This window comes from Cynocephalus volans, chromosome 3 (genome assembly GCF_027409185.1).
Source record: "Cynocephalus volans isolate mCynVol1 chromosome 3, mCynVol1.pri, whole genome shotgun sequence".
NCBI classification, from domain to species: Eukaryota; Metazoa; Chordata; class Mammalia; order Dermoptera; family Cynocephalidae; genus Cynocephalus; species Cynocephalus volans.
In genome coordinates, this window is record NC_084462.1 from 60,823,463 (window position 1) to 60,839,347 (window position 15,885).

Sequence of the window (15,885 nt, forward strand, 5' to 3'; positions counted from 1 at the left end):
AGTGGGCTTTTAGACCACGGGCCAGAATTTTGAGGAGCTTGTGGATTCTTAGATTGTAGAGGCAGAAATGACATTCCCTTTTCTTTTAAGTTGAAGCTCAATGCTATCATTTCACTCATGCTAACTAACATTTTTCTTTGTGAGATTCAGCTGATTTGAAACAGCCTTATGATTTAAAGCTCAGTTGAGTCCTACTCAGAGGTCCCAAGCAGTTGGGTTAACTCAGTGGTTCTCAACCAGGGGTGATTTTTCCCTCCCCTCCTCCCCCAAGCAGAGACATCTGGTAACATCTGGAGACATTTCTCATTATCATGAAGAGAGGAATGCTAGTAGGTAGAGGCAGGGATACTGCTAAACACCCTAGAATAGACAGACAGTTCCCCACAAAGAATCATTCAGTCCAAAATGTCAACAGTGCTGAGCCTGAGAAACCCTGCTGAATTAAATCACCAAAGAGCACCAAAGGGGCAGATTATTCTCTTACAAATGCCCTCTAGGCAGGAGAAAATGGCACCTCATAGCAAGGATCACAAACTTCCCAAGATTTCTGGCTAAGACCTCACCTTTTCAACACTAACTAGTAGGAATGAGGAGGTCTATAATTCATCAAAATTTGCTGGTAAAAACATACAGGGCTGAGTTTTGGGGGCAGGAGCTGGGGAGTAAGAGGGTGTATGGTGTCTGCAAACATTTCAGATGATTGAAATCCTGTCCCCCACCTTACTGTGCTGACTCTCCTCTCCTCCCCTATCTCTAAAATAACAAATTCTTTCCATTCCCCTCTCCAAAGTAAATCTGGGCTGTGTAGGGCAGGCTGGGATGGACATGGCTCTTTTGAGGAAAGGCCATATGTTATAAATGTGTTTCCTGAGCTGTATAAAAGATGCTCATCCTCAGAGTTGTAAGTGTCATCTGTTGTGACCCGATATGACCTGATGTGGCTTGTGTCATGCATGAGTGAATTGCTTTAGTTACCTCATCCTCAGCTGAAAAGCATATGGTGAACAAGAAGCCATGGCCAGGTTTGTGCCTGCCAAACCATTATATCTGGAAGCATGCTGCTAAGAAAATAATGTAATCTAGTCCATATACGTATATACTTGGGTCAGGTCAGGGGATGAAAGCCTGGCTTGCTATAGCACCTTTGAGCCACTTCTCCTTGAGCAACCTGTATGTTTGGCTCCCTGAATTTCTCCAAGACACATCATAATATCCATTAGCAGATGCCTGGTGGTAGCTGAGACAGAGAAAAACTGACCAGCTTGGAGATTCAAGTCATATGCACTTCTGGCAATTATTAATTTATTGCTCTTAGCTCTAAATCCACCCTTCTTTGCCCTGCTTTGTGATACTAGAACTGGACCCTTTGAACATTTCTCCTTTGTTAGCTGGTGCAATGTTAGGCTTTGTTGATAGACAGCACTGGAGAGACAAGCAAGGCATAGCAGAGAAATTGGCTTCTTTTCCTGGTTCAGGTGGTTTTCTCCTCCTTAGTGTGTCTAAGAGCAGTGTGCATGAGGTCAAGTGGCACTCACTCTTCAACAAGTTTCTATACCACCTAGAGGGCTGCTTCCTGTGACCCAGTTCTACCTGAAGGCACTCTTTGGCCACATGGTGGTTGGTCTCTGTGGGCCAGTTCTGGTCCATCTACATCCTCTATTGAATTTCTCAGCCAGCTGGCAGGCTGCTTCTAGAGACCAACTGCAGCCCATAGTCTCTGGCAAGTTTACCAGGCTGTGTGTTCCTGTGGCAGATGTACCTTCTCCAGCAAAGGCTCAACCTCAGGCTCTGTGGGGTGGCATCTCACCTTCCAAGTTCTTAGTTCCTTTCTTGTCTACTTTCCCTCAGCCTTAGAGGTAGAAGCTGCTGCCCATGTTTGCTGTTCCTGTATTCCTCAGGGTCCTCCTTTACCACCTTTTATTAGCTAAAAAATCTTTAAACTTTCCTTGTTCAAATTACTGGTGTGGTTTCTGTCTCCTAAATGGCCCCCAACTGACACAACACCTTCCCCATTAATCTTGTTAAAAACATAAATGCTTGCATTTGTCAGTGCTTAAATAAATGGACTGTGTGGTTTCCTGGTTCTACTTTGGATGCTACATTTCAAATGGCTAGGTTTTTGCTGTGACCTAGGTTGAATTAAAATTGAAACTAAGATTGGACACAAATGCGACAGTAGTATAGCTCAAGAGAGCTCAACAGACCTGCAGTGGATTCAGTCCTGAGAGCTCATGAACAAAACCAGCGTGTGGATCACAGAAAGGGCTGAGCCCAGGTGGGGCCATTGTCTCATTCAGTGTATGAACTCCACCACAAAGCTCTCCCAAGGAGTCCAGCTGTAGTCGAAGCACTGTTCAAAAGTGACAAGTCACGCTTGTGTCAGCCACCTAGGCCATCACTGTGGGAGACTGAGCAAGTCTGCTCAGCAGCCACTCCAAACCCGCAGCCTGCTCTGGCCAGCCAGAAGGGGGAGGTCAGGATTGCCGTTGCTAATTCTCTGGGCTCTGGTATCTGGCCAAGGATAACTAGCTGAGGCCAGGTACTGCGGGGTGCTGCCACGCTTGGGAACCCGTCAGTGCGCCACAACAGGCCCCCAGGCTGCGGCTGTCCTGCACACACCCTCAAAGAGGCCTCCAGGAAGCCACTAAGATGTGCTCACTCAGGGTCGGGGTGTGTGTCCTCTGCAAATGTAAACACAGCCCGCTGTTTTAACTGTTTTCTGTTTAGTTTGGGCCATTGGTGGAGACTGCCTGCTCCTTCTCCACTCACCCCTTCTCATCTGCTCTGTTCCTCGCAACCCTTCCCCTGTGCTCACAGGCGCGACCCTCCTCAAGGAACAGCTGCTCAGGTCCTGTTTCTCATCGCACACCTCTTTCCTCTGATCTTAACCAAAGCTCGCTCCTCACCCCAGCCAGGCCTCCACTTCCCCGAAACCCACGAGGGTAGAGGCTGACCCCAGGTCAAAAGAGGCCTAGCATCCAGCCCATCTCTAGGCGCCCCAGGCCACTGTTCTCCACTCTGACATGAACTCCAACAGCTCTGCCTGCCCTGGGAGCCGTCTTCCAGCAGCCTCCTCATCACAGACGGTTCTGGAAACCAGCACCTCAATCTTCCTCCCCACCCAAGGCCGAGCCTCCCTTCCCTGCCTCTCCTCCCCGGCTTTGACCCCATGTCATCACCTGCTTTGACCCCATGTCATCACCTGCTTTGACCCCATGTTATCACCTCCTCACTCCACTACGGTCTGGCTTCAAATGCAGCCCACCTGCATCCTATTCCACTCGAACTGCTCCTGTCAAAGTAACGAGGGAGGCACTGATGGCTAGGCCACAGGATACCTCTGTTCTTAACTTCTCTATTTCACAGTTTCTTCTGTGCCCTCATTGGACGGGGTCTAACCCTGTAGTAGACTGAATTATGTCCCCCCAAAACTCAATGAGGCTTGAACTGACTCCCAAGTTTTATGTATTAGAAACTTAGCCTCCACTGTGACTGTTAAGAGGGTGGGAAATCCTATTATGGTAATTGAAATGTGGAGCATCGAAGAGGTGATTGGATTGTAGGACTGTGCAGTAGTGAATGGATTAAAAGTGGTGGTCATGGGTGGGGTTCTGAGGGTTTTAAAAGAAGACGAGAGTCTGTCTCTCTCTCTGCTTTCTCTGCTTCCACCATCTTGCAAATGTGAGACCCCCTGGGTCACTGTCGCCACCACCAGATGGACTTCGGACTTCTCAGCCTCAGAAACTAAGCAACAGATGTTGTTTTTCTTTATAATTACCCAGTTTCGTGTATTTTGTTATAAGCAACACAAAACAGACTAATACAAGCCCTTTCTCTTTAATATAAATCAAAAGACACCTGCTGGGACACCCAGCTCCTGCTTAATTCTAAGATCCCCTAAGAACAGATTAGAGGATGATGTAAGGACAGGGCAGCGGTGGGAGCAGTCCCAGACACACTGCCTGGGTTCCATTCTTGGTGCCACAGGTGTGGTGTTACTCTACCACTTATCACCTATGAGGCTGTGGTCAAGTCATCTGACCTCACTGTACCTCAGTTTATTTGTCTGAGAAATGGGATTAATAATGGTAGTTCCCTCCTAGGGCTGTTGTGAGCACTAAATGAATGGAAGTGTGTAAAATGCTTAGCATGTAGTAAGCATCCAGAAGGATCAGCTGCTATTAACACCATTACTATTACAATCTGAGTGTGAGATAGCACAGGGGTGACTGTAAAAGTGGCTGCTGAGCCTGGAGCCCCATTTGTGGGATGCTGTACTTGTCCATCAGAGCTGTGCAGTGGCCTCAATCCGGGGCTTTGTCCTTCCTGTGTCCCATCTCCATTTATACTTCAGGAGCTGGCAGTTGCTTAGTGGAGACTGGACAGATGCACAGAGGTAAAGGCACTGGACTGTTGGGTCAGGGGAGTGGCCTGCCCACCTGTCTTGTTATGGCGACAATGAGATGCTCCAAGGCCTTACCAGGGACGTGTGTTAGCTCTCCTCTGAAGCCTCTCCTGACCCTGTTAGACATAACAACCGTCCTGGCCTTCAGCCACCAGGGCGTCCATGCAGACCTTGGCTTGCAGCACCTGCAGTACTGTGTTTCCCGTCTTTCTTTACCTGTCTATCTCCCCTGCCTCAGTCTCTAGGCTGTGCCCTTCTCTGGGTTGGGAATGAGTTTTCCCAGGGCTTGCACAGGGCCTGTCACTCGTGAAGGCTTGTTGATTAAGAATAAGTCAGTTACAGGTGACCCCTCCCCTCCTGCTTCCACGAAGTGATTTGTCTACGCTGCCTTGAGTCTGCAAAAGACCACTTCCAGGAGGAGGTAAAGGGCCTCTCCATGCCCGGGTGAGGAAACCAGATGGAGAGAATGTCCCCACACAGGGAGGTGGGCGCTCTCCTGGGAATCAGAGACTCCGACCTCAGGGTAGTTACTAGTTGAGTGCCTGGCTGATGTGAAAGCGGCCGCCCCAGGGCTTCTTCCTGAAATAGGGGACTGTGCCTCTAGACTTGGTTTCATTGAATAATACGGCAAGAATATTGAAGGCTGAACATGAGAACATGCTGTAAATAAAGGAAACGAATGCTGGGGGGACAGCTGACTCTAAGGGGGAGGGACAAACAAGAGGTCAGAAAAGGCTGTGCCCCAAGGTCTCAGGCTGAGCAGGTCACAAGTACTGCTGTTAGCGCTGCAGGTGGAGGGGTGGGTGCAGCCGGAAACTGCATGCTACAGGTTGGGGGCACTGTGTGGCATCTTTCATAAGGCTGATGGACAAGCAGCTTATATGGAAGCTTTTCACTTGCCCAGTGTGAACTGGTATTTGGGGGCTCAGTATCATGCTCATCCGAGAATGATCGATTTTGCAGAGGAAAGGCCTGTGGGTCACACTGTTAGATGTCACCTGTGACAGCACCGGGAGAAAACGAGCACCAGGAGAAAACGAGCACCAGCCAGGGCTTCTTTCCAGGACCACAGGTCCCTTATTAGCCCTTTCTGATGTGAAATGGAACTCTGTCCCTGGGAGATATGCTGAGGGGACTCATTAAAGACATGGACACGTGGAGAGTGAGGAACTGGCAAGGGCTCCTGAGAAATGCACCAGCAGGGGCAGTGACTTAACCCTTTATGGCCTGAGGTTTTGTTAACAAAGCTGAGAAAGATGTTCTTACACGAGAGAGGATCCCTCTCATAAAATTAAAACAGAGAGAGAAAACTTTGCAGTGTTATTTACACGATTGGTCAACCCTATTACTGTTCTCTAGTTTTTTGAAACAAGACTATAGGGTTTCTGACTTGGGGGACCTGGAAGTCCTCACCAAGGGCCATAAAGGGTTAAAAAAGCATTCAGGTCACATGGAGCACAGGAACACAGTCCCAGTGCCTTGAAAATGATAAAGCCAAATTGCAAAGCCAGGGTCTAAGCACCTAGTTTCTTAGGAACACCACAGGCCTCCGCATAGTCAGAGAGAGGAGAGGTGCTTGGACACCTCCAGACCTTGTCCCGGAATTCTGAGAGCTTCGGGCTCAGCCCCCTGAATTCAGGATGTTCAGAAAGCATTTTTGCTGGCTCTCCCAGGACTTCTTTCCCTCATTCCCCACCTACCGAACCCTGGAGTCCTGTTGGCGAGACTGGAGTAGGCATTCCCACTTGGTGAGGATGTAGCCGGGCTGGAGAGAGGACTGTAGGAAGAGGGGTCTGCCGGGTAGGTGTGGCTCGTTCCGATCCCAAAGGGAGATGACTGAGTCTTGCTGGACTGAGATGGGATTTGCTACAATCAGGACAAAGCACAGAGATGGCAAACATCACCAGCAGGCCTCTGCCCTGATGTCCCAGGCAGGTGCAGCAGGCAGTGGCAGTGCCTGCTCTGGGTTGATAGAGACTCCCCATGGCCCTCTTGGTTCAATGTGTGGGGCCCAAGAACTGCAGGACTCAGACCTTGGATCTTTAGGGCAAGTTTAGATGAATTTACCCCAGGGCCACACTGATCTGGGTCCTCTGGCTTCCAGTTATGGAGGCCTTGGCATTACAAATCCCCAAAACTCCCTCAGCCCTATCACACCCATGCTCACAGCCAGTACACGAGAGCTGGGTACATCACAATTGTGTGTTTTCACACGCCCCTGGCACAGAAGCAACCAGAGGTTGAGTAGTAAGGCGCTCATTCCTGATGTTGTCTCTGCATGGCTGACCCCTTCCTGCTAGCTCACCCAGGGCAAGGCTGGAGGAGAAAGGGCTGCAGAAATGCAATTATTGGGGACCTGGCTCTCCAAGTGCCCTTGGGGTGGCCGGTGCTTCTGAGTAGCCAGCTGCTGTTGGGGTGGTCGGCTCTAAGTAAGGGCCCTGACCCACTCTCAGAACTGGGATCCAAAGAAAGCACATCCTGGGGTGCTCTGCCCCTCTGGGCACTGGGGCAAAGCCCTCACCCATGCCCATACCTGTCCTGGGAAGGGTGGACGACTCCCTGTCCATGCCACCTGACTCTGGTTCAGCTGTCGGGAGATTTGGGACATGTTCTGGCCTGTTGAAGAGGAGGACTGAATATCGTTCACTCCAGGCACATGGACCACTGAAGAGCTAGAAGGGAAGAAAATGCACCGTCCTGAGGAAGTGTCCTCCCACCACATGGGCTCCGCCCGGGACTGCCTTCCTGAGCTCTCTTTCCTGTGAGCCCCAGAGCCCCTTGGTCTCCCTCATCTCCCAGGGCTTCCTCCGCCACTGCTGAGCAATCCTGCCTGTCTCATCTCTTATCTCCCCGCCTCATTCTCCCCAGGGTCTGGCAGAGCTCCCCTCTCCTCAGCCCTAATCCCACCCTGGTGCATCCTCTGCTCTCACGGATGATTTGCTTCCAACAAAGAGAAGCTTCTTAGTACTCCTTTATGCTCTGGTTATTTTCTTCCTTTGGGGCACCTATCAGGGTTTAAGAATTCAGGAAATAGGCTGCAGGCTGTCACTTATTTAAACAGAAAGAAAAGCCCTATCAATGGAAACCCACTGGATGGGGCCTACTCCTGCTATCCAGAGCACAACAATGCTTACCTAGTCCACCTTCAGTTTATCGTCCATTTAACTCTATTCGTCTTTACTGGGCACCTGCTGTGTGCATCACACTGTGCTGGGGCTCTCTGCATGTCTTTCCAAGGCTCAATCTCAGACCCTGTCTTCGCTCCTAGGCATGTACTGTCTGCTGCTAGCCACTTCTTCCAGGAGATTTTCCCAGCTGTGCTGATTATTCAATTAACTCATTAAAGATTGCAAGGTTGGGGGCAACTTTCATTTTGTTTCAGGCCCTTCCTTCTGCCTCCCTGGGACTAGCTCAGCATGCAGGACAGAGTGTGGGTGGCCTTGAATGAATCAAGTCAAGTGGAATGGGGCTAATCCCAGAGTGGAGGTGGATTTTCAGCTGGGATTTGAAAGAGAGGCAGGCTATAGACCAGTAGAGAAGACTGGGTACAGTTTTACTAATTGTATTATCTAATATTTTTTCTGTACTATCCGATCCCTCTTAAAATGGGTAGAAACCAAGAATGTCAGAGACATTATTGCATTGGCCATCATAAAACAAGTTCAGTTGCTTATGTGAAGGGAAACATTATTTCCATCTTCCTAAAATCAATTCTTCACTTAAGGGCTCCTTTCCCATCCTCCTTCCTCATGAATGACTTAGAGGACATTTTCTGATCCTTGTTCTCTATGGTGGCCTCCTGCGACAGACTGATGAGGGCCGGCTGTAGCATTGCTGGCCCTTAGGAAAGGTGCTCTGGCTGAAAGGCAGAGGCTGGGGCTTCTTGGAACAAAGTGCTGGCCCTTGTGTTCCACTCTCCCCAGGGGCCTCTGGGCTACAGCTGCCTGTCTTGGTATGGACAGGCTGGGGCCAAGGCTGGCTGGGCCATCGTGGAAGGACTCTGGGTAAAGATGTATTGCTAGAGGATCAGGGGTACCTATGACTGTGTCTGGCACTAGAGTACACCATTCCACTCCTTCCCCATCTCAAACCAGCTCAGGCCCTTTAGATTTACAGGAAATTCTACCCACTCAGCAGGCTTTAGCCTTCACCGGCATCCTTTAATTCATTCATCCATCCATTCATTTCATAGACTAGTATTTAGCAAATGTCTTCCCTATGCTGGGCTCCACACAGGTGGTTGGTGCTCCCGGGCCTCCTACGCACACAGCCAGCTGGCTTCAGCCTGCTTTTCCCTCTCCATCACTGCCCTCCAAGGCACCCCATTCTTTTGTTTCTATGACAATAGCCTTGCCCAGACCCAGCACCTTGAGCTGGACCTTCTGTCCTGAGCACCTGTCTATAGCCTCACTCCTCCACTCCGCCCCATACCCCACTGCCACCCCAGACTTTCTCCAAACCCCATTGCCTCAAGCTGCTCTTCTCCTGGATGCCATCAATAATCACATCCAAACTCCTGAGCACAGCCCCCCAGGCCTTGTAGTCTCGTCCTCCATTTCTCCCATCGTGAAGCCTCCCCAGTCACTCCTCCTCCCAGGCTTTGCTCAGCACATGCCACATGCCCGTGTGCCCCATCACTTCCTCAGGAGGCAAAACCCGACTTTGGCTTCCAGGCTTAGCTGAGGAGTCATCAGGCCTTCTCTGGTCACACCACCTTGGGCTGCCCCTCACCCTTGAACTCCTCAGACCCTCGTGGCCAGGGCAGTCCTGTGACAGGGCCGTCTCTCAGGGTAGCCAGCCATGCCTGTCCAGTCCTGGTCTCCAACCGCACTTGGAAGCTCTGTGTAGGTTCTGGCCAAGTTTGTCAGAGGCCAGGAAGACCTGTGCCCAGGTCTGGGATGCTTCTCCAGGTGAGCCTGGGGCATTTAGTGGGTGCACACGAGTGCCCGCACACCCTCCAAGAGCACTACTGTCTCTCCTCTGGCAATTCTCCTCAGTTCATCCTCCTGTTTCCCCAGCAGAAACTGGAGCCAGGCCTTGCCTCCAGTGACACTGTCGGGACTTCCTCAATGATCCACAAGATGCCCTGGTGCTAAGAACCAAGCCTTGGGAAGGGTGGACACCCTGCCTGACCCTCGAGCGGCCCTTTAGGCTGAGGCCCAGAAATGATGGGCTGAGTCCCTTCTTCCTTGGATTTAGCAATGGCCTCTGGGAACCAGGGGGCAGAGTACTTCCTGCTACCTTGTCAGCTGTCCCCAGCTCCACCCCACCTGGGTCATGGCTAGAGACCACCTTACTCCCTTCTCCTGTTCTGCTGCAGAACACAGTGGCTGGTGCCTTTCATATCGAAGAACGAGTAACTGACACCGAGCATCCATGGCAACCCAGAAAGGGCTTGCGGAGCAGAACCGAGCCAGAATCCTCAGCACGGCCCAAGTCATGCGGGACGGTAACCTGTAACTAAAGTCTGCAGCACCCAGAGCCAAGCTCACAGATCCAGAGCTTCCCTGGAGAGGAAGCATCTTCCTGCCCCCTCGCCCCCCTCCCAGCACCTACCTGAAGGCCTTCCCCGAGTGTCCGGCGGGGAATGGGCTTCCTTGAGGGTAGATCTGCTGGCTTCCTGCTGCAGAGGCTGAGCTCATCATCTTCTTCTCCGCTAGGAAAACCAGAGCAGGAATCACATGTGAGTGCTCCCTGCCCTGCAGAACCCGGGGGAGGCTGCCCCGAGAACAGGTGCCGGGGTTGGATGGGAGAGCAGGAGGGCACTCATGGGGCAGCCCTCACCTCTGCACCTCATCTCTCCTGGGCCCCCCCAGGATGAAGGAGCACTGGGCAGTTGTTCTCTGACTCCTAGGCTAGGCCACAGCCACCTAAAGGCAAGGCCCTTTCTGAGAGGTGGGAAGATGAAATGAACTAATGAGAGTTCTTCCTCAGAGGCTACTTTGTCCAATCCTCCCAACCCCCTGGGGTGGATATGTACGATAGGTCCTCGTCTCAGGGTGAGGAAGTGCAGCGGCAGGGGAACAGGGCAGATTAGGACCCTCGGCCCCCTGGCCTTGAGCCCCAGCTCCACCTTATTTATCAGAAGTGTGACCTTGGACCTGTTATTTAAGCTTCCCCTGCCTCAGTGTCTCCAACTGGAAGAAGGCTCCTCACAGGACTGTGGTGGAAATTCAGTGAGTTAATGGGAATAAAGTGCCTGGTAATGGAGCAAGCAGCATCTAAACGTTTGCTATCAGTTGTTTCAGATGAGATAACTGAGGCGTGGCTTGTCCAAGGTCATGAGCCAGCAAGGAGGACCCAGAGCTTGAATCCAAGCCCATTGCTCTGCCCACTGCCCCAGACCTCTGTCCACACTCTGCCCTCCCCCAGCAAGTGCTGCATTAGCCACAGATTGACTAACCAGAGGCAGCCCTGAACCTGTGCTCCTTGACCTCCCTCAAGGGTTTCTTTGAGACCAAGCACCTCATGCAACTGAAAACACTCAGGCTTGGCTAGGATGTGTAGTCACTGACACTTTTCTGCCACCACAGAATGGTGAGTGGAAGACTGAGCTCAGCCGTCTCACCCTCAGAAGGAGGCTGCTGAAGTGGGCTTGAGTCCCAGCTGGGATGCTTAGCTCTCCCAGGGGGAAGACAGTACTTTCTGCGGTGTTTTGAGAGGCAGGAGTGGGAACGTGAATGGCCACAGACTGCAGACAGCAGGGCTGTGACACCAGAGTGCTCTGTCCCTTTCATCACTGGGTGCCTGGGGCTCTCTGATGTGCCCTCTCACTTCCCCAGAATCTCAAAATGTCTACATGTCTCATTCCCACAATCTCTGACATCCCCGCCTGCAACAAGATGCTGGAATGAAGGAAATAAATGTTAGATACACAGCAATTATTTTGTGCCTAGACAGGCCCCACGTCTGCACCCATCTCTGGCTTGCTGATGGGGAAGGGGTGGGCAGAGGGGTAGGTCCCCCCATCGGAGTGCATGTGAGCAGTGACGGATGTTCAGGCTCATGGGCTTGGGACTGAGAGAGCAGACAGCAGGGACCATGTGCCAAATCTCCCATGCATGTAAACCACCTCCGTGACATTTTCGTAAGAAGGAACAGTTACCTTGGTCTACTTTCTTTTGCTGCAGTGACAGCCGTGGGATAGTGGGAAATCCTTAAAGAATGGAAACAGCTCAGGCTCTTGGGGGGGGTGTATTTCTAACCCAATCATAAGGCCTTGAATCTTGGGAATAAAGAATGGAATGGGGAAGATATGAGGCTAAAATTTGCAGAAATAAGGTAGGCTTAGGCACTTCTCTTGGCTCTAAATGCAATGCAAGCCATTTTTTTCCCCTCATGTGTTGTTTTCATGGTTTGGGTAAATAAGAAACATTTTTTTTTCTAACTGCTTTAGGAAATTTGTAGGGTATATTTATATATATAAATATATATATATATACATATATACAAAAGATCTTTGATTCTATTTTCAGTCTTTATATCTTTCTCCATTTTATTTTATTATCTCGATCTACTTGATTTATTAAAGATGAAGAAAGGTGTACTGAGATCTTCACTACAATTCGGCTCTATCAGCATCTTCTTGTGTTTCTAATTATTTTGGTTTTCACAGGTTTCAATGTCCATGGCATTTGTACCTTCATTTTAGGTTACATTTTCTATCTGTAGCATGCACTGAATTCTTCTGCTTGGAGACACTGACAACTCTACTTTCCTCCTTGGGTTTGCAGAGAGCACCCAACTTCACCATGCACAATTTCAGGTTAAATAGTTCATTTTGTTTTGTTTTGGTGACAGCATATTCTGGCAGCACATTATTCAGGAGTTATTGATTGGGAGTCAACTTATTTTATTACTCTTGATATTCATACTTTCTTGGCACCTCACTTTATTTTTCTTCTAAGTATTTTGTGATTTGCCAAAAATTTTCTTTCATTTCCTCGGAAGTGATTTGGGAGTAAGACTTCTTTCTTTTCTCTATCTCTTTTTTTCTTCCATTAGTGGTTATGTTTAAACATACTTGAAGCTATATTTCTCTATAAATGTCAGAAATAAAATAGTATATAGTGATAAGAAATTTCTATTTTCTACCCCTAGCTCAAAATATGTCTGGGTCTTTGCTGAATTAATCTGAGATTTTAGATTCTAGTTTTTATTTATTGTTTAGAGCTTTTGTATTTTCTAATAATCTTTACACTAATTCTAGGTATGACCAGTTTCATTTTTTATCACCACTGCTTTTCCAACCTATCACTTCCATTCTTGTGTTCTATATTTTGATTCATCTCACAAACAAGTGCAATCTTTTGCAAGTAATTTTTTCAGAAAGTATAGGACGACAGTGCATGTCTGAGAACATTTTTCTGTTGTTTCCCATATATGACAGCAGCTTGGCTGGTGATAAACTTTGGGGTCACATATTTTCCTTCCACATTTTCTAGTTATTTCCCTTCCCTCAGTTGCTAGACTTCTGGCATTTAGTATTTTGGAGATGTCTAACTCAAGATTTCTCTTTGTAGATAAGGTAATTTTTTTCTCTTGGACATTTGCAGGATTTTCCCTTAATTGTTCAAATTTTAAAAAGTAAATACAACAAGCCATGTCAACTGTGAGTTTCTTTTTTTTTTTTTTAATTTTATTTTGTCGATATACATTGTAGCTGATTATTGCTCCCCATCACCAAAACCTCCCTCCCTTCTCCCTCCCCCCCTCCCCCCCAACAATGTCCTTTCTGTTTGCTTGTTGTATCAACTTCAAATCGTGAATTTTCTCAAAATGCAAAACTTAGGTCTTCCAACTGAAACAATTCGATGAAGACTAGACAGAAAAGTTTTAAAGAAACTCACAGTTATATCTTCTTCCCAAACCGGGGGGGGGGGGGGGGGGGGGAAGAAGATATAACTGTGAGTTTCTTTAAAACTTTTCTGTCTAGTCTTCATCGAATTGTTTCAGTTGGAAGACCTAAGTTTTGCATTTTGAGAAAATTCACGTTTCTTTCTAATTCAATGACTTGGATTTCTGCAACATTAGTCTGCTTTGTACTGACTTTGTTAAATGCTCTACTTTCCCCACCTCAAATAATTTGCTCTCAGAAATGCAATGATGTCCTCTGGGATCACCTAGAGAAGAGATACTGGAAATTTTCTGAACTTCCTCCTTTCGTTATAAAAACTCATTTCCAAAGAAAGACATTTGTTCTGATTCCTCCCACTTCACCTTTTTCCCTCTTCTTTTTTATTGTCTGTCAGTTTTTCGTTTTTTGGGTTTTTTCCCTGTTTTGTCATCTTTATGGGAAAGTGTCTGCATTTGTATAATAGTAAAAGTTCAAATGGATTTCTCAGGGGTGCGGTGGGTCTCTGGTCAATATTTCAGGCTATGTGAGAGAAGAAAAACCTTCTAGATGTGCTGGTCTCCTCATGCCAGATGAAGTGACCTTTCTCTGTAAAAGTCGAGGAAACACTGATGTAAGCAGGATGTGCGTCTGGATGGCCACGGCAACCACCAGCAGGAAGTGTCTCTGTTGTGCTAAGGGGTCTGTGTTCTGCTGGGTGTTGGCAACTAGACACAGTGCTGTGCTGGCACCTACTGCCCTCAGCGGGGGGTGGCTCCAGCACCCTCCTTGCTTTCTGAGTATTCGGTCCTCAGCCAAGTGGGAATTGAGGCTTTGATATTCCAGCAATGTGCTATCATCAAGAAGGTTGAGATATGCTCCCTTCCAACTGCCCGCAGGCCTGTCTGTCTTCCCCGTCTTCAGCCTGTTAGTCCTAGTGGGCTGGTACTGGGGTTCCCCGACAATTACGGTTCTGCATGTTTCCTTTTCATGAGGCAACTGGTTTCTCCCTTCAATTGATCCCAACTACACTGTATCTTGCAGACTTCTTTGACCACACGGAAATGGAATCCTTTTTATTTTCCTGATTTTTAGTACAGACAAAGACCTTTGCAAATTTTATATTTTGCTAATCTCAGGAGTAATGTGAGTGGGAGAGTGAGGCAGCTAGACAAGTGAGCTCCACGGGACACCTAAAATTACAACTGTATTATCTTCTCTAACAGCAATACTGACAAAGGTAGACAGCCTAAAAACAGCCATAAAGGGTAGACCACGTGGATTACAGTTCATCCATATAATGGAACTCTGCAAGTGACAAATATGATTTAGACTGTTTAATGATCTGGAAATATATTTATAAAAAACTGTCATGTGAAAAAAGTAAGCTGCCAAACAGTATGAGCTGAATTTTACATATAAAAAGAATAAATATGTGTAAAAAAAGACAGAAAGGACATAACTTAACAAGTTAAAAATGGTTATAACCAGGTGGTGGGACAGTGGATCATTTTAATTTTTTTAAAGTGCATATTTTTATTTTAAAATGTGGCCCTCTGTATGCTAGGGATTAAGTTGCTATTTTTTACAGAGACATGTCTTTAGATTAATAACACTGAAATGCAGAATGGATTGAGAGAGTTCATTTATTCCAACCCCTTAAATTTCAAAGATGAGATGTCAGGGCCACAGGTTGGTTGCCCCGAGTAAGAGGCAAGATCTGGAGTAGAGAGAATCCATTCTGACTCCTGCACTTAGGTTTCTTTTTATACCCTGCAATGGTCACACCATGGCCCCCTCTCTAAGGATGGCTGTCTGTAGATGGCCTGAAAACAACTGTAAACCCCCCATCTTCATAACCTCAGTGACCTTTGGAAACTTACATGCACTGATTCCTGCAAACATCTCAGCAAAGCGGGGATCTCTTTCCTGGGAGAAGATAGTATCTGCCTTCTCCACAGACTTCCCAGTCTCGTGAACACCAGCTGGTAGGTTGGGGACAGGGACCTGTTTGCACATTAAAACACAACAGCAACCCGTCTGAGGAAAAGAACACACATGTCCAGAAGTCACTAGTTCTCCCTCATCAGATGCCCCTTCCACTGTAATCACGGGCATTTCAGGCTGGAACATTTTAGAGGATGGAGAGCTCTTCTTTATGTCAAAGCCAAGAACAGCTGGGGTGGGAGTTGTGAACTAGAGGTCACATAAAGGACAACAGAGTCACACTGACTCCTTTCTTAGAGAGAGATAAATGAAAAGCAATCAACTTACTCCAAATATCAGGAAAAGGGAGCCTAAAGTTTAATTTAGCAAAAAGGCCAAATGCCAACACGTGCTGCAGTCTCTGTATGGCCAGCTGTCGGAGCAGCGAGCAGAGGAAGAGAGGGGAGGTGGACAAAAAGGGGGCACCATGGAGATGGGAGAAGGAGACAGACGGTGCAGGTAACATGGGAGACACGGAGCATGACCGCAAGAAAGGGACACAGACAAAGGCAGGGACATGGCTAGGAAGCCAGAGGACCGAAGAGGCTCAGAACCTACTTTTGCTGGCTTCTGAGCATTTAAGTACTAGAGTTTATTCCTACATGGCTTTTTGAAACATCCAGAGCCCTTTGAAATTTCCAGGGCTGGCTGACTATGGCTC

The 15,885-nt window shown here is 48.1% G+C and overlaps 1 protein-coding gene across 1 annotated transcript in view; it reads right to left on the reverse strand.

Annotated features, from left to right (window-relative positions):
* The window catches only part of ARNT2 (aryl hydrocarbon receptor nuclear translocator 2), a 135,628-nt gene that overhangs the window by 7,134 nt on the left and 112,609 nt on the right, over nucleotides 1-15,885 (reverse strand). Inside the window, exons 13-16 of the mRNA XM_063089501.1 lie at nucleotides 15,122-15,245; nucleotides 9,962-10,061; nucleotides 6,939-7,077; nucleotides 6,106-6,271 (exon numbers count right to left, since the gene is read on the reverse strand). Coding sequence (XP_062945571.1) covers nucleotides 6,106-6,271; nucleotides 6,939-7,077; nucleotides 9,962-10,061; nucleotides 15,122-15,245 — 529 coding nt within the window. The remainder of the gene's footprint in view (nucleotides 1-6,105; nucleotides 6,272-6,938; nucleotides 7,078-9,961; nucleotides 10,062-15,121; nucleotides 15,246-15,885) is intronic.